Raw genomic sequence first — 26025 nt, forward strand, 5'->3', positions numbered from 1 at the left:
ACCTAGAGGCAAACTGGGGGCCATAATCATAGACAATGTGCTGGGGGGTACTGTGAACTCTGAAGTTGTGCTGCAACATGAGCTTGGCGTTCTCTGAAGCTGGTGGTAGTTTGGGAAGGGGTATGAAGCAGCAGGCCTTGGAGAATCATTCTATGATCACCGTGACTACTGTATAACCCTGAGATCCTGGAAGACCAATGACAATGTCCATAGAAATTTGGGATCTAAGGCTAGTTGGAATGGAGAGAGGCTGATGCAGAACATCAGGCTGCGCTTAAGATTATTTCGCGCACAGACATCACACATCCACAGACATCTGCAGTCAAGCCTGGTAAACAGTTACATCTCTTGACAAACTCTAAGATGTGAGTCACCCCTGAATGCCGAGCCTGGTTCAAAGCGTCTCTCCAGTTGAGCATCTCCAAACAAATAGTTTTGGTAACAAAGATACATCCGCAAGGATCATTACCTGGGTCTGCCCCAAGTTGCTCTTGGGCTCAGCATGCTATCAAGTATGTGTTCAGCAGATGTGTTCCACCACTCAAGGGCTGGAAATTATACCTGAATGGTTCTCTTCCCTGATAGTTGCTTCAAACGGTCGAGAGAGGGTTCCTGGTTTATGATATTGTGATCCTGAGTGATACATAATAAGGAAGTTGAACTTATATAAGAATAGGCACCAAATTGCCTCCCTGGAATTCAGCCTCCTCACATCCTGGAGGTAGGCATGGTTTTTGTGGCTGGTCCACATCACAAATAGATGTTTGGACCCCTCTGACCAGTACCTCTAATCCTTCGGCGACAGCTTAACAGCCAACAAATCCTGATCCCAGATGTCATCGTTTGCCTTCGTGGGAGAAAGATGTCTCCAATAGAAGGCCCAGGGATGTAGTTTATGATCTGAGGAGGTCATTGGGACAAGATGGCCCCTACTCCCATGTCCAACATGTTGACCCCCACCACAAAAATCTGGGTGTGGTGGAATGAGGATAGGAGCAGATGTGAACCTTTGTTTTAACTCTGCAAAAGCTGCCTCGGCATCTGAGGTCCAGCAGAAGGGCCCAGTAGATTTCTTGTTGAGGTTGGTGAATGGTGCCACCACTGAAATGAAATTGCAGATGAACTGCCTGAAAAAAACTGGCAAAATCTAGAAACCACTGGAATTCTTTCATGGAGGTGGGTTGCAGACAATTCTGCATAGTCTGGGTCTTATCAGGGTCAATTTGTATGTTGTCATTGGAAAAAACAAACCCAAGGAATGAAACTTGTTAGATGGGATATGATCTTTATGCTTGACAAATAAATGGTTCTTGAGTAGCTGTTGTAGAACCTGCCAGACTTGCTGGACCTGTACTTGAGTGGACTGGGAGAAAATGAGTAAATCATCTAGATCAGGGGCTCTTAACCATTTTTGAAAAATGTCATGAACCTCTTTGGCAGTCGAGTAAAACCTATGGACCTCTTCTCAGAATAATGCATTTAGATATATAATTAATATTCAGTTCAGAGGATACAAAAGAAACCAACTATATTGAAATAAAACTATCCACATTTTTAAAAAGAAATTTGAGATATAGTAATATAATATAATATATATATATATATATATATATATACACATATATATATATATATACATATATATATATATATGTATGTATATATATCTTCATCAAAGCTTTAAATAACATGACTCTACATTTAAAATATAGGCCAGCTAAAATTAAATTTCATTTTTTAAAAATATGTCAGTGTGAAGGCTGTTGCTGTTTAGCTTGAATGAGAACATTAACTTGTGGGATGGTCATATTGGACATCCAATCAATTTTGTCTTTTTTTTTGATGGTTTTAATTGAAAATCTCGGATCACAAATATAAGTTCTTACAAATGGAATTTACACTTCATAGCTTGCTTTACAAGATGAGGATAGGCTTTTGTCAAGGAACACCAGAATTCTCCAAGGCCTTTTGATGTAAACTCCAATTGCAGTCAGCTTTTTGTCCCAAAGTGAATAAGTTCATCTTTGGTTAGATCAACATCTTCGATACTGTTGATATCAGAAAGAAAATGATTACGGTTCCATGGCTGAACTTTAAAGCCATCAAGAAGGAAATAACTGTTGAGAGAGTTCTGAAGTGTTTCCAGGTATTTGCAGATGTCTCTCTTCAAAGGAATTGACAGAGGAATTTGTATCTCAAATCCATCTTGGTAAAGCACTTGCCCCAGTATTTGAAAGTCAGCAAAATCATCAGCCTCTACACCCTTCTTCCATATCGACAGCTTAGCCATGAAAGCTTGTAATTTTTCGGTAACATCCGTGGTGGTGGCTTCAGGATCTTGGACTGGAAGATTTATTTCATTCATTCGGTTAAAAATATCTGCCAGGTAAGCCAACCCATAGATACACTCCTGTCTTTTTTTCCTCAAACTGTCCCAAAAATGTGTTTTCTCTTTCTTTCAGAAAACGTGAAACTTCCATCCTCAGTTGGAAAATACACTTCAAGAATGATCCTCTTGAGCCACCAAACTTCTGTGTGGTAAGAAGCACTTCGCATTCTGCACCCATTTCTTGACAAAATCTTTTAAAAACGCGAATATTCAGAGACCTACTTCTAATACAGTTGATGGCTTTTATGGCTGTTGACAAAACTTCTTTCAGGGTTGTTGGAAGAGTCTTTGTGACAAGTGCATATCTGTGTAAAAGGTAATGAGTGACGGCAATGTGAGGAGTGTTCCTTTCTCGCTAAAGTAGCAAATCCAGATGCATTACCCAGCATCACAGGAGCTCCATCTGTGCAGAGAGCATGGAGTTTACTTTCCAGTCAAAGTTTTGTTTGGCAAAATAACTTTTTACCATTTCCACAATGTTGACGGTCTTTGTATTTTCCAAAAGGGACTGACAAAATATGAATTCTTCTTTGGTGGCATCAGCATGTGCAGAACAAACAAAAACAAGGAGCTGAATACATTTAGAGGTGTCTGTAATTTCATTCTGAATGGGAATTGTGAGGCTGCCAATGACTTACTTCAAAATGTTGAAAGAAATATCATCTATTCTAGGGTGTCAGATCACTTGATTGTTCTAGGCCTGTACTCACTGAACTTCAGAAGAATGAGGGGGATCTCATGGAGAGGATGTTTCCTGTGGAGGGGATGTTTCCTGTCACGGGGGAACACCAGAGGGCACAGCCTCAAAATAGAAGGAAGCCCATTTAGTCTTGAGTTAAGGAATCTCTTTGGCCAGAGCATGGTAAATCTGTGTAGATTAGCTCAATGGTTGGGGGTGGTTTACCCGTGATGGACTAGGCCGTATCCACTACTTTTTGCAGGATTTTCCATTCAAGGGCATTGGTGTTTCCATACCAGTCTGTGATGCAGCCATTAAATATACTCTCCACCACACATGTACAGAAGACTCTCAGTTTTAAATATCATGCTCAATCTTCACACTGCTAAGGAAGTAGAGGAGCTGCCATGCTTTCTTCGTAATTACTTTATAGGATGCTTTGAGAAAATGTTTTATGAAATGGCAGATCCAAGTTTTGGAAGTGTCCCAACATTTCCCTTCATGCTTTCTTTTCTTCAACATTTCAACTTAAATTGGGTCTGCAAAAAATAGAAAGTAAATATAGCTACAATGAATAATTTGATTCAACTTATATATTTGAAACTTGATATTTTCGGTGTTTTTAAGTAATGTTATAAATCTGCAAAGAAATAAGTAACCTATATGTTAAGTAAGTGCGGTGTAACTGACCTATAATTTCTTTCCCTTGCCCTCACGCTTCTTGAAGAGTAGAGTGACATTTGCATTTTCCATTCCTGTGGAATCATGCCAGAATCAATTGCTTCTTGAAAGATAAACAAGAGAAAATCTGCAGATGCTGGAAATCAAAGCAATATACACAAAATGCTAGAGAACTCAGCAGGCCAGGCAGTATCCATGGGAAAGAACAATCAGTCAATGTTTCAGCCTGAAATGCTGCCTGGTCTGTTAAGTTCCTCCAGCATTTAGTGTGTATTGCCCTGCTTCTAGAAAGGTCATTACCATAGTCTCCACAATCTCTTCAGCCACCCCTTTCAGAATCCTGGGGGTGTAGATCATCAGGTCCAGATAACTTGTCTAACTTCAGCTCTTTCAGTTTCCCAAGAAACTTCTCCCTAGTAATGACAACATCACACACTCCTGCCCCCTGACACTTTCAAACTTCCAGAATACCGCTAGTGTCTTCCACAGTGAAGACTGATGTAAAACACTTGTTCATCCACCAGTTCATTATCCCTTTTACTACCTCTCCAGCATCATTTTCCAGTGGTCAGGTTACCACATCACCTCTCCATCACACTTTATGTATCTGAAGAAACTATTTATATCCTCTTTATTATTGGCTAGCTTACCTTCACATTCCATTTTTTCATATTTTATGACTTTTTTAGTTGCCTTCTTTTGGTTTTTGAAAGCTTCCCAATCTGTTAGTTTCCCACTAATTTTTGCTCTATTATATGTCCTCTCTTTAGCTTTCATGGAGTCTTTGACTTCGCCTGATAGCCATGGTTGTATCATCTTACCTTTAGAATATTTTTTCCGCATTGGAATGTATGTATCTTACACTTTCCGAATTGCTTCCAAAAATTACAGCCATTGCTGCTCTGCCATCATCCACGCCAGTATTCTTTTCCAATCAAATTTGGCCATTTCCTCTCACATGCCTCTGTAAGTCCCTTTGCTCCACTACAATACTGATACATCTGAGTTATATTCATGCAATGGGGTGTTGATTGCATTCATACCTATGCAGACATCTCAGTCATATGGATGTCTCCCGGTCTGCGACTTGCTCTAGATGCTATGGACTTTGAGTTGTATTTATGCAATGGGATGTTGATTGCATTCATGTATATGTAGACATAAATCAGTCAATTGGATGTCTCCTGGTCTGCAATTTATTCTAAAATGTAGCTTCAGGAAGACCATTGCTCCAAATTGTATTTTTAAATTCAATCTAAATTCCATATTCAGATCTGAATGTTTGCCATTGAAATTAATATTTGCTATATACCCTAAATCCAGAATACACTGTAACAATAGATTCTTGATCAGTCAGGGCAAAAAGGGCCATGTAAAGAAGGGAGGAGATTGGGGCTAAGGGGGAAATGGATTAGCCATGGTGAAATGGCAGAGAAGACCTGATGGGTCAAAATGCCCAATTCTGTTTCATGACTCTAATTGGAGTCATTAAGTGGCTCTAATAGGTGGATTGCATGAACATCAATTTCTTGAACTTCCAGTAATTGTGCCCACCCTTCACCATTCCCGTTTTCCTCTCTCAACTTATCTTCTTACCAGCCCATCTCCTCCCTCTAGTGCTCCTGCTCCTTCCCTTACTTTCATGGTTTTCTGCCCTTTCCAATCAGATTCCCCCTTCTCCAACCATTTCTCACTTTCCGGTGTCAGCTTACCAGCTTTTTTTACTTCATCCTTCCCACTCTCCTCGTTTCACCCATCACCTACCACCTTGCACTTCTTCATTTCTTCCTCCCCACCCCCACCTTCTTGCTCTAACTTCTCATTTTTTTTCTCCAGTCCTGATGAAGTGTCTTAGCCCAAAACTTTGATTGCTTACTGTTTTCCATAGATGCTGCCCGGCCTGCTGAGTTCCTTCAAAATTTTGTGTGTGTAACACCCAAACACTAACCACTCCTACCTACACAATGCCTATATCCCTCCATCTACCTTACATCTATGTGCCTATCCAAACATCTCTTAAAAGCCTCTAATTTATTTGCCTCTACCACCATACCAGGCAGTGCAAAACAGGCATCCACCACAAGGAGTTAAAAAATTACCCCTCACATCCTCTTCGAAACTCCCCCCTCTCACCTTCAATGCAGCATCTCTTTCTTTCAACCCTGGGAAACAGATACTCCCTGTCTACATTATCTATGCGTCTCATTATCTTACAACCTTCATTTAATCTCCCCTCAGCCTCCACTGCTCCGGAGAAAAAAACTCATTTATCCAGACTCTCGTGATAGCACATGCCCTCTTAACCAGGCAGCCTCCTGCAAAAATCCTTCTGCACCCTCTCCAAAGCCTCAATATCCTTCCTGTATTAGTGTAACCAGAACTACAGTATATGCAATACTCCAGATATGGACTCATCAGAGTTTTATAAATTTACAACATAACCTCCTGAATATTGAACTCAATGCCTCCATAATAAAAGGAAACATTCCATTTGCCTTCTTAACCATCATTGTGACCTGTGTAGCCACTTTTAAGGAGCAAGTACTTGGATCCCAAGATCTCTCTGCTCAGCAATACTGTTAAGGATCTTGTCCTTAACAGCAAACTGTCTTCTTGCATTTGCCTTTCCAAGGTACAACACCTCTTATTAATCTGGGCTAAACTCCATCTGCCATTTCTCTGCCCATATCTGCAACTGATCTATATTGTGCTGTATCCTTTGCCAGTCTTGTACACTATCCGCAGCTCCACCAATCGTGGTATCATTACTAACCCACCCATCTACATATTCATCCAGGTCATTCATATACTTTACAAATGTCAGAGGTCCCAGCACAGATCCCTGCAGAACACCACTAATTACAGACCCCCAGCTCGAGTAAGTCCCTTCACCCACTACCCTCTTTTTTTATGTGCAAGCCAGTTTGAATCAAAATGGCCAATTCGCCATGGATCTCATTCATCTTAATTTTCTGGAACAGCCCCCTATGAGAGACTTTGTCAATCCATAGAACCATAGAACATTACAGCACAGAAACAGGCCTTTTGGCCCTTCTTGGCTGTGCCGAACCATTTTTCTGCCTAGTCCCACTGACCTGCACCTGGACCATATCCCACCATACACCTCTCATCCATGTACCTGTCCAAGTTTTCGTGAAATGTTAAAAGGGAGCCCACATTTACCACTTCATCTGGCAGCTTATTCCACACTCCCACCACTCTCTGTGTGAAGAAGCCCCCCCAATGTTCCCTTTAAACTTTTCCCCTTTCACCCTTAACCCATGTCCTTTGGTTTTTTTTCTCCCCTTGCCTCAGTGGAAAAAGCCTGCTTGCATTCATTCTACCTATACCCATCATAACTTTATATACCTCTATCAAATCTCCCCTCATTCTTCTATGCTCCAGGGAATAAAGTCCTAACCTATTCAACCTTTCTCTGTAACTCAGTTTCTCAAGTCCCAGCAACATCCTTGTAAACCTTCTCTGCACTCTTTCAACCTTGTTAATAAACACCTTTGTAAAATCCATGAACAGACATCCAATACCTTACCTTCATCAATCTTTCTCATCACTTGTCAAAAAATCAATCCATTTAGTAAGACACAACCTACCCCATATAAAGCCATGCTGGCTCTCTCTAATTAGTTCATGAGGTTCCAAGTGCTCATATATTCTATGTCTAATAATTTCCTCCAGCAATTTCACTACACTTGACATGAGACTCACAAGTCTGTAGTTCCCAGGATTTTCCTTTGTTTCCTTCTTACATAGAGGTACAACATTAGCCACTCGCCAACCTCCAGTTCCTCACCTGTGGCTAGAGAGGACATGAAGATACTGTTCTAGGCCCCAGCAATCTTGCTTCTTGCCTCCTTCAATAACCTGTGGCAAATCCATCAGGTCCTGGGTACTTAGCCACTTTAATACTCATGAGGAGACACAACACTTCCTCCTCCTTGACCTCTAAATGCCCTAACGTATTTATACACTCAGCACTGATCTCCTTAGCTTGGGCCCACACGAGTGCCCTTAGCTACCCCTTGGCTGTAGAGAAAGTGGGAGGAACCAAAGAAAAAGTCTTTTAGGGTGAGGACCAGTTCTGTCAGACAGAGGAGAGTGGTGGTGGAGCAGAATTGATTGGTTCTTTTGTCAAGAAAGAAGCAGGGGGCTTTGAGGGGATAGACGAATATTGACAGAGTCTCCAGCTTGAAAATGTCTGGATCTGTCAGCAGCTCAGGGCAAACTTGGATCCTGCATACTGGAGTATGAGAGTTTCTGGAGAGTGGTGAGGCTCTCCCAAAGCATGCTGTCAGGTTTGCCTACAATTGCTCGTTGGTCGGCCAGTGTGGTTTGCAGACATTCGTACTCTGCTGAGTTCATGATGGTTCCATCGTGCTGTAACGAGAGACCTATGGATAGTTGTTAACCCAAGTGCAGAGTAAGGTCCAGAATTAATTCAGACTCAAAGTAAACAAGATGATACAAACAAAATCCAAAAGCAAAAATCACAAACAGCAGTACAAGAAATGGAACTCCTATGATTGAGCACTGAGTGCTCAGTAGGAGGCCATTAAGTACAGACTTTCCATGAAGGAATGTGGCAGGCAATAATTGGCAGTCTGAGTCTCTGATGGACAGTGGCAGTTAACCATACTCTGGGGAATTGGAGCGCTGGATCTTGGATGCCTGCCGCTGCTCAGTCAGGACCATGACAAAATCACAACAGATCCCTTGGAGTGAGTAACAGAAGGGTTCTTTGTGGTGTTATGTTATACAACAATAGACAGCTGGGGGTGAGTTACAGGCTGAGACCTAATCCAGGGATTTGGCGATTTCATATAGAAAATAAACAGATCACTGGATCACTGGGAGTGCTTTAGAGGCTTGGATCTAATGCAGGGATTTGGAGAGATTATATGTTGAAGAACAGATTCCCACGAGTTAGTTACAGGCCATAGTCTATTTCAGGTGTCCAGAGGGAGTATATATAAAGCAACAAAACCCCGGGAGTAATTTAGAGGCTGGGATATGATCCATGGTATTGGGAGTTGGTAACTGCAGATTAACAGCTTCTGGTGAGTAAATTAAAGTTTGTGATCTACTCCATGGGTTCAGGATTGAGATGCAGTTGTTTTGTTGATGTGCTCTGTGTTTTGCCTGCTCCATTCATTTTGATTCAAACTTTGTGAGATTCCCTTGCTCGACTTTGTAGACATTTCGAGAAAGGACTGTCAGATGTCAGTAACCAGGGACCCTGCTGCCAACAAGATGGAAATGGAGAAACCCTTGCAGCTGGTTTGTAACAAGGATGGGAAGCTGCAACTTAACCCAGAGGCTCTGAAGGTCCTCCAGTCCATTGAGGATCCAATGGTTGTTGTGGCTGTGATTGGTGCTGCTCGTACAGGGAAGTCCTACCTCATGAACTGTCTCGCGGGAGACAAGAAGGGTAAGGGCAGTGGCTGTAAACTTCCACCTCTAACCTTTCACCTTTATTTACTATCACTCTTGTAGAAATTATCCTGAGACCTGGGACACACAGAGCACACTTGCATTCTTAAGCTGTCAGTAGTGGGAGATGTACTGGAGACATCCATTGGTGTCACGTTGGTGTTCCCATCACTGTTTTGGACAGTGGATCGAGAGACATCTGGGGAATTTAAACAGCTTGCTTCATATCTCGGATGCAGAGAGAACACTGGAGTCATTAATGGCAACCAGAGCTTCTTGCTGTAAAACCGACTCTGGGTCGACCATCAATTGTTCTTTTACACAAACTCTACAACAATCTCTTTTATTCTTCCCATGTTCCCAACAATTCCTCCCAAACCCTATTGCTCTCTCACAAATGAAGGATAGAGTACTCACAACCTCCATGTCTTTGTCTATGGAACTTGGCTTTTGTATTTGCAAAGTTTACCTCTCTGTCTCTCACTATCTCTCTCCCTCTGTAGGGTTCTCAGTGAGTTCAACTGTCCAGTCTCACACCAAAGGAATCTGGATGTGGTGTCGATCCCTCCCTCAGAGACCCAATGAGGTCCTCCTGTTGTTGGACACCGAGGGTCTGGGAGATCCTGAGAAGGTCAGTCCCTCCTTCACAACTATCACCATCCTCAGAACAATGGTTTCATTACCAAATGGGTAACCCACAGACAGAAGAAATATCCACAGACCAGAGTACAAATCCCTCCACAGGCAGTGTGGACATTGAAATGCTGTTTACAATCTAGATTTAAAGTAAAAATTAATGAATTATTTTATGAATTAACTAACATTTTTATCACAGGTTCATGCTGGGCTTCAGGGAGGAATTATGTCATCTTTTTCATTGAAACTGCATATGGTCCAATACCATTACCCACTCCGTTTCCTGTCCCACCCACACCAATTCCCATCCTCATCCTCCCAAATGAAAAGGATGTTAAGATGCCATGAGAATGTGCTCTCTCCCAGCACTGTGGTGGAGAGCACTGGCCAAGATTGTATCTGTAAGTCTTTCCTTGACCATACACCTGCTCCTGCTTGCATTGACAGGAAGGATGCTGTGGAATGAAGCCTCACCCACCAACCTCTGAAAACATTGAGCAAGAAATGTCCAGATGCTTATCTATTAGACTGATCTCTGAGCAAGAGCTCTCACTAACTGGTTGTCTGTTCACCTGCAGGGAGACAGCCACAATGATAATTCCATCTACTCACTGGCTATCCTTCTGAGCAGCGTCTTCATTTACAATGGGCAAAAAAACATAGACCAGAAATCCCTGCAAGATCTACAGTATCCTTCACTGGTGTCTCTCAGTCCCGCTCTTTCAGGGTGATATCTCAACAGTGACCAATGTCTCTCAGGCCCTCTCTCTCAGGAATATCTGCACAGTGACCGATGTCTCTCAATTCTACTCTCTTGGGGAGATATTGTAGCACCTGTCTCCCTCTGTGGGATACCTGTGTACAGACTGATGTTTCTCTGTCCTTTCTTTTGGCATATATCTGTACACTGACCATTGTCTCTCAATCACAGAGTCATTGAGTTATACAGCAGGGAAAGTATCCCTTCAGCCATGCTTGTCCACGCTGACTAAAATGTATTCTGAAGCTCATTCCATTTTCCAGCACGTCCCCACATCCCTCTGAATTCTCATCATCTTCAGACCTGTCCATGTACTTCACAAATGTGTCTGATGTAAGTGTCTCATCCACTTCCCCTGCTGGCTGGTTCAATAGAATCACCACCCTTTGTCAATATGAATTGACATCTCAGATTCTTATTAATCATTTCACTTTAACCGTAATAGTATACCCTGTAATTTTCATTTCCCCAACCTTGCAAACAAAGACCACTGACCCTATTAATGCCCTTCATGATTTTGTTATTACAGCTGTGAGGTCACCTCTCAATCTTCTATGCTCCAAAGAATAAAGGCCAGGTTGTTTAACTTCTTAATTCCATTACTCCTGGCAACATTCTTCTAAATGTTTCGTTGTACTCTTTCCAGTTTAATCATATCCTTGATAAAACTGTGTGACCAAAACTCTACACAATACTCCAAGTGTAACCACACTAATGCTTCGTACAATCACAGTGTCACCATCCACTTCAATTATAGTTTGTTAACTGATGACGGCCAGTCTGCCCAAAATTTCTTCACTCCCCCATCCTCTCTACTTTAAGGGAACCATACACCTCCACTCCAAAGGGACTTGGAGCCCTTGCATTTAATGTAAAACTCCTGCAATGATCAGTCCTTCCAAAATGTAACTCTACGTACTTATCTGAATTCCGTTTGGCATTCCTGAGCCCAGCTGCCCAGCTGACCAAGATCCCACTGCACTTGCTGGTACTCATCTTCACTGTCCACCGTGACAGTGAACTAATCCTTGAGAACTGTGCCCATCTCCAGCAGTTCCACAAATACATTTCCATCTTGCTCTTTCTGGTGCTCTAGTCCAGTGGTCCCCATTCACCAGGCCTCAAAGCATGTGCTACTGGTCTGTGAGGAAACGATATTATTTGGTGGTATGAAGCAATATAAGTCAGCTGCACCTTTCCTCATTCCCTGTCACGTCCACTGTTGAACTTGAACGTACGCGAGGTCATCAGTCGGTATGAGTAAAAAAGAAACGTCGCTTGAGAGTTTCTTTAGAAGAGGTGGTTGGGGAGATAAAAGGCCTAACAATGATGATAACACAGAGACAATTGAGGCAGAGACTGCAAAAAAAAGAAAGCTTCCTTCAACAGAAAATATGATGAGTCGTACATAAAATATGGCTTTATTGTGATAAGTGATTCACATGCTCCAAGCCCCCAGTGTGTGATATGTGGAGGCAAGCTGTCTAATGAGGCAATGAAGCCCTCAAAACTACTTTGGCACCTTGAGTCCAAGCACCCTGCTCTAAAAGACAAACCTGTTGAGTTTTTTGAGAGGAAATAACGTGAGCAAGCGGGACAGAAGCAAGTGGTGAGAGCAACCACCTCCACAAATGCTGCTGCTCTGAGAGCATCGTACTTAGTGGCTATCTGTGTGACATCTTCAACCTGCTCAATGAATTCGGTTTGTCACTTCACGGGAGAATGAAAACAAAGGAGGGGAGGAGAAAATGGCGGCGTGATGCGGCGCGCATGGCCGCTCAGAAATGATATCGGTATTTGTTAAGTAGGTACTGTGCACAATCCTGATTTGATGGAGACTGACGTGAGAAGCACAGAGGAACATCTGGAGAACTTCTGAAATGCCGCTTCGCTGCCGCTGCTACTGTGCGATCGAGAATCTCCGGAGGGGAAGGCTCCAAATCCTCGGCTTTGCCTATTGCCTGTTGCCGGAGCCGGGATCGAAGCGCTCAGCAGAGATGGTGCTTGATGCTCGATGTCGGAGGGCTGGTCGGAGGCTTGAAATTCTCGGATGGTCTCAAGAGTCGGCTGTGGTCGGGTGCTTCCAGGGCGCTGCATCGGCAAGTTTGCAGCGCTGGAAGCTCATGGCAGGAAGAGAGTTTTTCTTCCTTCTACCGTCTGCGTGAGATGATGGGACTTTCGAGAGACTCTGAGACTTTTTTTTACTTTGCCCATGGTCTGTTCTTTATCAAATTACTGTATTGCTTTGCACTGTTGTAACTATATGTGGTTTTTTGTCAGTTTTTCAGTCTTGGTTTGTCTTGTGTTTCTGTGATATCATTCTGGAGGAACATTGTATCATTTCTTAATGCATGTATTATTAAATGACAATAAAAGAGGACTGCGCGTCCTCATAATCTAATCTTCAAATTGGCAGATAAAGTGTCTGCTTTCAAAGCCAAACTGGAACTGTGGGGACGACGAGTGGACAGGGGCATATTTGACTTGTTCCCAACATTAACTGTGATTTTCTGAGAGACTGAGGCTGCACTGTCTTTCTCACAGCTGGTGCGCGATCACCCATCTTCGCTGTCAGCAGAATTCGAGCGTTATTTCCCAACCGCAAATGACCCAAGATGTGCAAAGGAATGGGTCTATGACCCATTTGTGAATGCCCCCGGTGAATCATCCATGTCAGCACAAGAAGAAGATCAACTTCTTGAGCTTGCAAATGACGGTGGGCTGAAAAGTATGTTTAACATAACATCCCTGCTGGCATTCTGGATCAAAGTCAAGGCCGAATATCCTGAAATAGCCACGAAAGCACTGAAAACGTTGCTTCCATTTCCAACATCATATCTCTGTGAAGCAAGATTTTCTGCAATGAATGCAACGAAAACTAAATTGCGGAATAGACTGAACATAAGAAACCCCCTTCGAGTATCGCTGTCTCTCATCACCCCTTGATTGGACCATCCCGTTGCAGGGAAACAAGCCCACACCGATATTGGTGTGTTGCAATGATTTTATATGTTCATACGAGGAAAATATGCGCTGTGTGTTTAATATCCAAACATTACTTGAAATGTTATAATGCTATGGACTTATAAGTGACTTATAATTGACTTATCACTATATTCATGGGAGGAAAATATGTGTTGTGTGTTCAATATTAACTTCGTTAGATAAACAGTTTTAGAAACAAAATTGAGTGTATTATTAGCCAATTATAAGTGACTTATAGTTTCACCTATATTCCGGTTGTGATTAACACCCCCCAACTCGGTCGGCCAGTCCGCAAGAATACTGTCAATATTAAACCGGTCCGCGGTGCTAAAACGGTTGGGGACCCCTGCCCTAGTCGCCCCATTTTACTCTTTTTTCATTAATATATTTGTAAAGTCACTTAGAATTCTTCTTAATTTTCTTAGCTAAAGTCAGCCCTATCTCCCTGTTGTCCTCCAAATTTCAGCTTGCGTTTACTCTGGCATACTCCATATATGTTCAATGATTCACTAGATCCAAGCTGCCTGCATCTTCATCAACACCTCCTCTTTTCATGACTAGAATTACAATAATCCTTGACATCCAGGGTTCTCTACTACCAGCAAGAATGAGTCTATAATGACTGGTGCTACTCAGTCTCTCTCCGTCTCTCTCTCAGGGGAAAATCTGTATATTGACCAGCGTCTCTCGGTTCTTCTCTCTCAGGGGCAGATCTGTACAGTGACTGACATTCCTCACTACTTTCCTGCCAACCAATCATTCTGTTATCCTTGATGTTGCTCCCAGTTTTGTGACTGAACTGTCTAAGCGGATCCTGATGAAGTCCCAGACCGATGGCTGTAACAGTTGGGACTATGTCCGTTTCTTCCCTGAATTTGTCTGGGTGATCCGTGATTTGACACTGGAAATGAACATCAATGGAAAAGATGTGACTCTGAATGAGTACCTGGAGCACAGTCTGAAACTGAAGGACAGTGAGTATGTGGCAGTGCCAGTCTCTGAGGAGATAGAGTGAACTTGGAAAGGGGCCAGAGAAGGGAGGGAGCAGGGTTGAATTCAGTGTGTGAGGGGGTGGTGGAGGAAGGGGCTACCGGTTACCTTTGAGAATCTGTGCACACACACAGTCCAGTGTTTCCCAGCCCCTTCACATCGCTCATTCTCCACTTACTCTGCATTCCCCTGCCCTGTTCACATTCACATTCCCTGCAATATTCTGAATCTCATGTACACCGTCCTCTGGTTTGATGGTATAAATGCATCACTCCTGCATAGCTGACACCAGTTTCATCTGATCGGCTGGGTGCCACTCTTCCACCCTCTCAAACAACATGATCCTCAACTACCCTGTATGACACCAATGTCACATCATTCCCCTCCATGACAAGTCACCCATGACCCAACTACAATGCACTTGATGCCCCTCCCACACATCCTGTCCTTCACCATCACATCTCGCAAACTGCCTCCCCTCTGTTTCATTCCTGTCCTTCCCCTATTCCTCCCCACAGCCCTGTGGGTAACAGTCACCATGTTGGGAAGGGGAGAACAGACTCAGTGAGGGTGATTCCTGCCTGATTCCTGGTTCTTTTTTACAGGTGAGGTCAGTGAGCAGGACAAGAAAAATAATGAACTCCGCAGGTGTATCCGTGATAATTTTCCCTCACGTCGCTGCTTTGCATTTCCCACTCCCGCATTCCGGAAGAAACTCAAGCAGCTCCAGGAAATGGAGGATAAGGATCTGGATGAGGATTTTGTTACGGAGCGACAGAACCTCATGGATTACATTCACACCCACAAGAAAGTCAAGAGAGTTGTTGGGGGTCAGCTGGTCACGGGCAGGAGTGAGTAACCGGGCAAAACCTCATTACCTCTGTTCAGTATAACACACTAACCTGGCATGAGAAAATCTGCAGAAGCTGGAAATCCAAAACAACACACACGAAATGCTGAAGGAGCTCAGTAGGCCAGGCAATGTGTATGGAAAGGAGTAAACAGTCTCCATTTCGTACTGCGACTCTTCCTCGAGACTGGAACGGAAGGGGCGAAATCAGAATAAGAAAATGATGGAGGGGGAGGAGGAAGAAGTACAAAGTGAAACCAGGAGAAGGGGAATGGTGAAGAAAGGAGCTGAGAAGTTGATTTTTGAAAAAGATAAAGGGTTGGAGAAGGGGGAATCTTATAGGAGGGGACTGAAGACCATGTAAGAAAGGGAAGGGGAAGGAGAACCACGTGGATGTGTGGGCGTGATAGGCAGGTGAGAAGGTGTGAGAGTGAAACAAGAACGGAGAATGGTGAAGGAGATGGGTGAGGGTGGTTGGGCTATACCAGATGTTTAAGCATTCTACGTTCATGCCAACAGGTTGAGCACCTTCACTCTGTCCTCCACAAAAAGCAGGATTTCCCAGTAGCCATCCATTTCAGTTCTACTTCTATTCCCATTTTGAACATGTCAGTGAGCGGCCTTCTTCTATTGCCACGATGAGGCCAGATCATATTCTGTCTGGGTAGCCTCCATTCTGATGACATGAACATCGATTTCTCTAACTTCTTCCCTGTCCATCACCTCCCTTTGTTGCTCTTCCCCCTTCCCTTTCTTCCATAATCTTCTACCCTCTCATCCCTCTCATTTCAGATTTTCCCTACTCCAGCCCTTTATCTCTTCCACCAATCAACTTTCCAGCTCTTTACTTCACCTCCTCTTCCTCTCTTGTTTTCACCTATCACCTGCCATCTTGGAGTTCTTCACTCCCCCCCCCCCCACCACCCACTTTCTTATTCTGATTTCTCCCCTTCCTTTCCAGTCCTGATGAAGGGTCTTAGCCCAAAACACTCACCTGGAATGGGAATATATTATCGGAGTACATGGGAATGTGGACAGTGAGATTGAAAGAGAAGAGATTTGGAGGTGTACAAGTGAGATGTACAAGGGATGTGAGTGAGAAGGTATTGGGATCCCATCGGAAGTGTGTAGAATGGAAGTGAATGGGAAGTTCAGAATCCCTGTGGGAATACAAATAATGGGAATGAGTGGGATGGTGTGGCATGGAGTGTAGAATGGAAGAGCGAATGGAAAGAGATACAGTCCACTGAGAGTGAGTGGGAAGGGTTGGAAATGTGGATCGTGGGAATGAATGGGAAAGGAGTGGGGTCCTATTGGGAGTATGAACAATGGGAGAGAACTGGAGGGGGTGGGGAATGGATGTGAACGTGAATGGGTTGGGTACGTTGGATGTGGAGGGTGGAAACTGATAGTGTGATCAGATCCCCAGGCACTGACCTCCAGAAATATCTCACACAGGATTTGTTGAATTGACCAAGGCATATGTTGGCATGATGGAGGATGGGGTCCTACCGTGTGTGGAGAGCTGTGTCGCCAGATTAGTGGAGGTGGAAAACCAAGCAGCAGTAGATGAAGCCCTGAAATTCTTTGATACTGAAATGAAAAAATTTTCAGAATCTGGCAGCCTTACTATGAGCAAACTCATAGAGAATTACAATGCGAGGAGCATAGAGGCATTCAATATCTTCCACAAAAGATCTATGAATGACAACAGCGGCAAACACATCCAACAGCTGGAGGTGAGCTTCTCATGTTCAATGATTAACAACTGTGTCATTTCAGAACACCAGTCCCTGGATCCAAACCATAACAAAATAGACTGAGAGACAGGCAGTATAGATATTATCCTGAAAGTGAGGGGCTGAGAAACACCGAGTAGTGCAGGCCACTCCCTGAGTGAGAGTGGCAGAGAGACACCGGTTTGTATACGGATCACTCCTTGTCAGTGTAGAGATCTCTCCCTGAGACAGAACAACTCAGAGATACAGTTAGTGGTCATCTATACCCCAGAGAGAATGGGACTGAGAGAGACTGATCAATGTACGGATCTCTGCCTGCGAGACAGCAATTCAGAGATAAAGTTAGTGTGCAGATCTGCCCCTTAGAGGGAGGGTCTGAGAGATACTGGTCAGTGTACAGATCTCCCCCTGAGAGACACCGGTTAGTATCCAGATCTCTCCCTGAGAGAGAGGGACTGAGAGACACCGGTCAGTGTAGAGATCTGCCCCTTGGAGAGAGAGATTGAGAGACACTGGTCAATGTACAATACTTGGTCTTCCAGTTTATTGTACATCTTTCCTTCACTCTCAGGAGACGATGAATTCCACTTACAAGTCTCTCATGGCCAAGATCAAGGAGAAGTCACAAGAGCAATGCAAGGCTCTTCTAGCAAAAGAAATGTCATCAATTAAAGAAAACCTGGCATCTGGACATTACCAGAGTCCTGGTGGTTTCCAAAAGCTAAAGGCAGAACTTGATAAGGCCATCGAGCAGTATGAAGAAAAGACCAAGAACGAGATGGAGGTGTGTTCAATATTATAGAGAAAGGCATTTACTTTCCAATTCTCAGAGCTTTTCTTTCCTCTGCCTTACCAGGATTCAGAAAATTTCCCCCCTCTACTTCCTTCCATTCACCCAGCAAAAGTGAATATGATTTCCACTTTCTGAAACATCTGGAATGGCATTAACTGGGTGTAGTGAGTCTGTGATCAGGAAACCAGTTATGGTACTCTGTCAGTGGTAGGATTTCAGTGGGTAACTTTTCTCAGTGATGGGGGGATGAAAGCCTGTGAGACTGTGGGACGGGATTCCATGGGTGAGAAGAGTTCATGATGGGGGAGATGTCTGTGGGATGTGAGAGGATTCAGTGGGTGAAGAGTTAGTGATCAGCCAGAGTATCCGTGGGCTGTGGGAATTATCTTTTTAATGCTGGATTTCAAAACCTTCCAATCTCGCTTCTAAAAAAATGTTAACTTTCTGCTTCCAGTCTGCTTCAACGGAGAGAGTTCCAAAAACCAATTAGGCATTGAGGGAAAAAATTTTTGTGTCATATCTCTGTTGATCAATCTAGCCAACTCAGCTTGCAGTTCATGACCATTTCCCATACACTAACCGATCCAGTCCATGACTCCTAGTTTTAGGTTTTCACACAGAAGTGTATAGCCCCAGTTGTCCTACCTTTTCTCATAAGGTAACCTGTCCTTCCAGGTATCAGTCCAGGAACCCATCTCTGAACTGCTTCCAGTGTGTTAGTGTTAAAGGAGACCTATGCTGTCCAAGATCTGATATAACTGAAGTATTACTCTTCTAATTTGTTACGCACTCTATCTCTCCCACTTACTTGCATACAAACATTTTGCAAATCTTGCACTAGGACACCCAGATCCCTCTACATCTCAGAACTTCACACACTCTCCCATTTGGATAATATACTTTTATCTATTTTTCTGCCATAATGGACATTTTGCATTATCCCACAATGTGCTCAATTTGCCTGATCCTTGTCCATTCACAGAACCCATCTCTCTACTCTTCGTCACCTCTGTGTGTCATTTTTACAACTTATCCTTGTGTCATTTAAAAACATGTTCTGCCTTCATTCAATGCCACAGTATAAATTGTATATAGTATCCAATCGTGGTTTTATGAATTTCCTGTCGATTGGTAAGAGGAGTTTTCTGATTGTGTATCAATCCCTAGCACTAGTCGTTTGACGGTGAGAGCCTGTCTCTGGTCTCTGTGGACTGGTGTGATGGGAGAGTGTTGGACGTGAATGATTGTATCTTCTTTTCTCTGTAGGGGTGGGCTGTCCTCACCCACTTCCTGGAAGAGGAAAAACCTCGTCTATACCAGGTACAGAAGATGCACAGTGGGATGATGGAGGAACAAATGTGTGTCTCTGGTGAGAAAATAAACAAAGTGGTCAAAATATTGAAGTCAGGGTGAATCTGTAGGTTTAAAATTAACTCTTCCAGTCTGAAAAAAAAATGTGACACTCTTGCTTCCTTCGCCTCAGAGTTCATCAGAAGGACCAAAGTCATAGTGAGGTCAGGGAGGGGTGTGCTGATGTTCTTGGACATGTTCACATGAAGAAAAAGTTGGTGTTGGGTTTCTTGCAAACATAAATAGAAATCCTGAGTGCTTGCTCAAGAGGAGGAGGTTGAGGCAGGAGTAAGGGTTATCAGTGAGGAGTGGGTAATCCTTGTTGAAGAGATATAGGTGCAGAGACAACAGAAGGGCTTGGCATATGATGTTATTCTAACTCGAGCATCAATATCAATTTATTAACCCTTTATTGTGCACTGGTAATTTATTTTTGAAATGCATAGACAATATGTCTTTGCCCGAAATGGTATTGCTGCCACACAAAAACAAATTCACATTATATGTTGGTGATAATAAACCTGATTCTGAATTCTGAACTCATTGAGGTGTCAGCACATGGAGAAGGGAAGGTCCTGGCTGAGGACAGAACTCTCCGTTTCAGAGAGAGGAAGTTCAGACAGGGTATTGAAGACATGGCAGGAGGTGGGGTTGGGATCAGGGGTGGGTGGAGGGTTGGAGGAATTGTAGGAAGTAGGGAGGTAAAAAGAGGGGGGCTCAGAGGGCTTAAGGGGTTGTGGGGTACTGGGAGGCATGGGAGACTAGGAGTGAGTGGGGAAAGATGTTAGAAGACGAGGAGCAGTAGGACCTAGTGGTGGCATGAAATAATAACATTACACTGGCAAAGGCATGTTAGAATATCCAATGCATGTTAGAATAGATTGGCATGTGTGATGAGGACTTGCTCATTGAGTGGATAGCTCAAATTTGTCAAGGCAGTCTTGAGGAGGACTTCACAGAATGCACCTGTGATAGCTTTCTAAAAGGGTGTTTTACGGAACCTACAAGAGAATGTTCCATCTTTTCCTCATCCTGGGTAATGAGAGAGGCTAACAATCTTGTAGGTCAAGATAATCTTGGAAAGGGTGATCAGAGTATCATTGAATTTCTCATACAAATGGAGAGTCAATAGTTTAATCCAAACCCGGTGTATTATGCCGAAACAAGGGAGAATACCACAGGATGAGAGACAATTTGGCTGGTGTAGATTAGAAACACGGTCCACGTGGAGTGGGGCCCCAGTATTTACACTGTTTGTAGCTGTGGGTGATGGGAATAGAAAAACTCCTTGGGACACCAACCCCTCTCATGGAGTAGACTCAGAGTGCTCCAGTGGTTGGGGGATGCCCAGTGTTGCTGCTAAGGGCAGTGAACTGGATAAAGAGGAGGACACAGGCAATAAAGATTGGGTTTTACATTCAGACTCCAGGGTAGGCCAAGAGCTGCCCATTTTGGAATGAGGAATACTTTCCCCGGACTTGTTTACCAGGGTTCAGAGACTGGGTGAAGAGCTGCGGTGAGATTTGCTCCTCGCTACCTCAGGGCATGGCTCTGGATAGACTTTCTGAGCCAGGAACAATGATCCATCCTTTGATCTGACGCCTGATGTGGAGAGGGTCCCTCCCTTGTGGTCACCAACTGACTTAGATTCCCCTGAGGTATCTGAGGATTCCTCCACCACTGATCCTTGGGTTAGGATTGTGTTGGAGATGGAACAAGCTGGTGGGTTTGGGACACCCGCTGCAGAGACAGGAATGCACGTGTCAGCTGTGAGTGACTTCTGCCTGGAGGGTGACAGGTACTTATGGTAGTTGGGGTGTTGGTGTCCATAGACAGTGAGAAGATAGATTGCCATGTGTCCTGTATGATAATTCCTCTCATCCTAGTCCCTGGAAAAAGATGTTAATGGCTATTTACTTCTAGTATGGAAATGGCATAGCTCATGAGGTGTGTCCACACCATTCTCCTATACACCTGGTGCTGTGCTCGGACACCACCTGTTGTGGGCAGAGCTCATTCTATCACAAATGTGGGCAGGGTCCACATACCAGCACTTTAACAACTAGCACTTTAGTAGGCTGGAGAACAGCCCATTTCAAAGATTTCTTCGGACTGTTGTGAGAGGCAGAGAGGGAGAGCAGGGGAGTTTCGCCCTCCCTAATGGACATGGGCAAACCTCACACTTGTCTCTTCTGTCAGGGGTATATTTGGCAGCCACTAAGGAGTGGATGAGATTGAGGAAAAGGACAAAGATGAGACTTTAAATATGTTGCTTTTGATTGCATGCATATTTGTAAAGAATAATCTGAAAAATTTCTAAAAATGGCTTTTTGGAAAGAAAAGAGTTTGATCAATGATGTCCTTCTTTTAAGAATGGAATTTCTCTCCCTCCACTATTGAGGCTGCAATCACCTGCATCTCTTCCATTTCCTGAATAAACACACTCACCCATGTTCCTGTAGTCTTAACAGTGTTATGGTATCTTTTGCCCTTACCTACCACCCCATCAGCCTCTACATTCAGCACATTATCCTCTGCAACATCTGCCATCTCCAAAGGGATCCTACAATTAAACATATCTTCACCAGCCCTCTCCTCTTTCTGTAGGGAACACTCCCATTCATTCATCTCTAAACTGCCCCCCCCCGTACCCCACCCAAATAATCTCCCCCGGCACTTATCCCTGCAAGTGGCTTAAGTGACACAGCTGCCCATACACCTCCTCTATCATCTCCATTCCAGACCCCAAACAGTCCTTCAAGGTGAGACAACACTTCACATGCAACTCTGCTGGAGTTATTTATTGTATCCGATCCCGATACAGCCGACTCTGCATTGGTGAGACCCATTGTAAATTGGGAGACAGCTTCATCGAGTACCTCCACACCATACGTCACAAATGGCCAAACATTTTGATTCCAATCCCCATTCCGACATGTTGATCCATGGCTTCATCTTGTGCCAAGAAGAGGCCCCTCTCAAGATAGAGGAATAACAACTTATATTCTGTCTGGGAGATCTCCAACCTGATGACATGAATGTTGATTTCTCCTGGGAAAAAAGAAAACATTCCCTCCACTTCTTCCTCTATACCCCATACTGACTTCTTCTCACCTGCTTATTACTACCCCCAGGTTCCCTCCTCCTTCCCTTTCTCCTATGGTCCACTCTCTTCTCCTATCAGATTGCTTCCTGTCCAGCCCTTGACCTTTCCCACCCACCTGGATTCACCTATTACCTTCCAGCTAGTATCTTTTCCCACCTCCCATCTTTTTATTCTGGCATCTTCCCCCTTCCTTCACAGTCCTGAAACCAGGTCACAGGTGAAACGTTGAATGTCTATTCATTTCCATAGATGCTTCCTGACCTGCTGAGTTCCTCCAGCATTTTGTGTATGTTGTCTTAGGCTGAACAGTGAGTGAATCTACCTCTCACTGTCCTGTCACACACACATAGAGAAGTGACCCCTTCACCACTCTGCACAGACTAATCAATTCATCCTCTGCCCTTTTTTTCAGCTTTTGAAGAGGAGCTCTCAAGGGTGAATCATGAGAAGGAGAAGATGGAGCAGGAGAGGAAGGCTGCTGAGGAACAAAGGATTAAGAAGATCATGGAGCAGATCAGGGAAAGGTTTGAGGAGGGTAAAGAGTGCAGTATGGAGGAGCTGAAGGAAGCCATGGAGCATGCAAGGAGTGAGATGGAGAAATACAAAGCTGAGGGCAGGATGGAGCATGCAGAAAGGGCTCAGCAGATATACGACTACCTGGGGAAGAAATATGAAGAGGCATCAAAATGGAGTTTCATGAAATTCATAAGGGAGAGTGCTGCTGAGCTCAGACTGTGGTGGGAAATCACAGGCTAGTGGTAAAACCATTTACATCCTGAGCAGAAAAGTAGACAAAAAAGATGTGCGGTTTAGAAATGTGTCCACAGCACCAACCCTGTGACATCCTTAACATATTCCAACCCCCCCCCCCCCCACACCCTGTCTGATCAATGAACTGGACCGCAAATATTGTCCACCTCACATATTCCACATCCAATCCCCAGCCTGATATTGGGGCACACACACTGGATCATTTAAAGTGGAGTCAGGAACTTTCCCCCAGTTTATCCGTAGATTCCAGTTGATGTGTCTCTGAACCCCAGCGATGTGAATAGAAACATAGAAACATAGAAAATAGGTGCAGGAGTAGGCCATTCGGCCCTTCGAGCCTGCACCGCCATTAATATGATCATGGCTGATCATCCAGCTCAGAACCCCGCCCCAGCCTTCTCTCCATACCCCCTGATCCCCATAGCCACAAGGGCCATATCTAACTCCCTCTTAAATATAGCCAATGAACTGGCCTCAACTGTTTCCTGTGGCAGAGAATTCCACAGATTCACCACTCTCTGTGTGGAGAAGTTTTTCCTAATCTCGGTCCTAAAAGGCTTCCCCTTTATCCTCAAACTGTGACCCCTCGTTCTGGACTTCCCCAACATCGGGAACAATCTTCCTGCATCTAGCCTGTCCAATCCCTTTAGGATTTTATACGTTCCAATCAGATCCCCCCTCTATCTTCTAAATTCCAACGAGTACAAGCCCAGTTCATCCAGTCTTTCTTCATATGAAAGTCCTGCCATCCCAGGAATCAATCTGGTGAACCTTCTTTGTACTCCCTCTATGGCAAGGATGTCTTTCCTCAGATTAGGGGACCAAAACTGCGCACAATACTCCAGGTGTGGTCTCACCAAGGCCTTGTACAACTGCAGTTGTACCTCCCTGCCTCTGTACTCGAATCCTCTCGCTATAAATGCCAGCATACCATTCGCCTTTTTCACCGCCTGCTGTACTTGTATGCCCACTTTCAATGACTGGTGTATAATGACACCCAGATCTCGTTGCACCTCCCCTTTTCCTAATCGGCCACCATTCAGATAATAATCTGTTTTCCTATTTTTGCCACCAAAGTGGATAACTTCACACTTATCCACATTAAATTGCATCTGCCATGAATTTTCCCACTCACTCAACCTATCCAAGTCACTCTGCATCCCCTTAGCATCCTCCTCACAGCTAACACTGCCACCCAGCTTCGTGTCATCCGCAAACTTGGAGATGCTGCATTTAATTCCCTCATCCAAGTCATTAATATATATTGTAAACAACTGGGGTCCCAGCACTGAGCCTTGCTGAGCCTTTCAAATCCCTTACTCACTCTTCCTTCAGTTAGTCCTGACGAAGGGTCTCGGCCTGAAACGTCGACTGCACCTCTTCCTACAGATGCTGCTTGGCCTGCTGCGTTCACCAGCAACTTTGATGTATGTTGCTTGAATTTCCAGCATCTGCAGAATTCCTGTTGTTTGCGTTATAATTCCCTGGTTTCTCTCTCACTCCTTTTTTAAAAAGTGGGGTTACATTAGCCACCCTCCAATCCTCAGGAACTAGTCCAGAATCTAACGAGTTTTGAAAAATGATCACTAATGCATCCACTATTTCTTGGGCTACTTCCCTAAGCACTCTAGGATGCAGACCATCTGGCCCTGGGGATTTATCTGCCTTCAATCCCTTCAATTTACCTAACACCACTTCCCTATTAACATGTATTTCGCTCAGTTCCTCCATCTCACTGGACCTTCTGTCCCCTACTATTTCTGGAAGATTATTTATGTATGAGACATATCATTTCCCCATGACCCACTGTAATGTGTCCCATTCATTAAAACCTCTCAACACACCATGGACACTATCCCTAATCACAGACTGTCCCCATCTATCAAATCCCCATGGACACTCTCTCCCCCACTCACTAATCCCCTCTCACAACCTACAGATACTCCCCCATCACCAACTGTCCCCACCCACTGAAACCCTTCCCACATTCCATGGACACTCTCCCCAATCACTAACTTCCACCACCCTCCGAACAGACTCCCACAGCTCACGGATACTCTCTCCAATAACCAACTCCCCTCCCACAGAAACCCCTTGCACACTCCACGTATGCTCCAAGTACAGCTAATGAACACACTCTCCAATAACCAGCTCTCCTCACCCATTGAACCCACCCTGCAATCTCACAGACTGTCTCCCTTATCACCAACTCCCCGACCTACTGAATCCCCTCAGACAGCCCACAGACACTCTTCCCAATTACTAACTCTCCTCACCCACTAAATCCCCTCCCGTAGGCCATGAACAGTCTCCCCCATCACCAGCGTATCTCCATCTACTGAATCCTCTCCTGCAGCCCACAGACACTCTCTCTACCCTTCAAATCCCCTCCCACAGCCAACAGACATTCTCCCCCATCACTGAATCCGCTCCCGCAGCCCAGGGACACTCTCCCCAACTGATTACATTCCCTCCCACAGCCCGTGGAGTTTTCCCCCCATCACCTACTCTCCCCCCACCCACCCACCGAATCCCTTATTTTGTATTTGATACATTGCATGAGAAACACGCCACATAATAATTTTGCCTGATAACTTTTCTTCATTAATCATAATTAGTTCAAACACATCAAAGCTTTAGTATGCAGATTCAAACAATTCTGGTTACTTTTCAGTATCACATCCTCCACTTGTGTTCATACATTACCTGCTCCAGGTGAGCATGCTTAGATTTCAATGCAGTGAGTTCTTCTCCGAGGCAGGGTTTCAGACATTTCTCCAGCAGATGTTGGACTCCAGAGTTACCACTGCCAAATATCTCCTGACACTCCATTTTATGCATTCCCACA

At 44.2% G+C, this 26025-nt stretch overlaps 1 protein-coding gene across 1 annotated transcript; it reads left to right on the forward strand.

The window, feature by feature from the left end:
* Positions 1–2461: 2461 nt before the first annotated feature.
* Positions 2462–23162, forward strand: LOC134353494 (guanylate-binding protein 1-like). The gene is made up of 10 exons (XM_063061498.1): positions 2462–2538; positions 8962–9195; positions 9701–9828; positions 10412–10521; positions 14365–14552; positions 15174–15419; positions 16877–17157; positions 17729–17941; positions 19217–19319; positions 22819–23162. The coding sequence occupies exons 2-10, from the start codon at positions 8985–8987 to the stop codon at positions 23160–23162; spliced, it is 1824 nt and encodes a 607-aa protein (XP_062917568.1). The 5' UTR covers positions 2462–2538; positions 8962–8984.
* The last annotated feature ends 2863 nt before the right edge of the window (positions 23163–26025 follow it).

This window comes from Mobula hypostoma, chromosome 11 (assembly GCF_963921235.1).
Source record: "Mobula hypostoma chromosome 11, sMobHyp1.1, whole genome shotgun sequence".
NCBI classification, from domain to species: Eukaryota; Metazoa; Chordata; class Chondrichthyes; order Myliobatiformes; family Myliobatidae; genus Mobula; species Mobula hypostoma.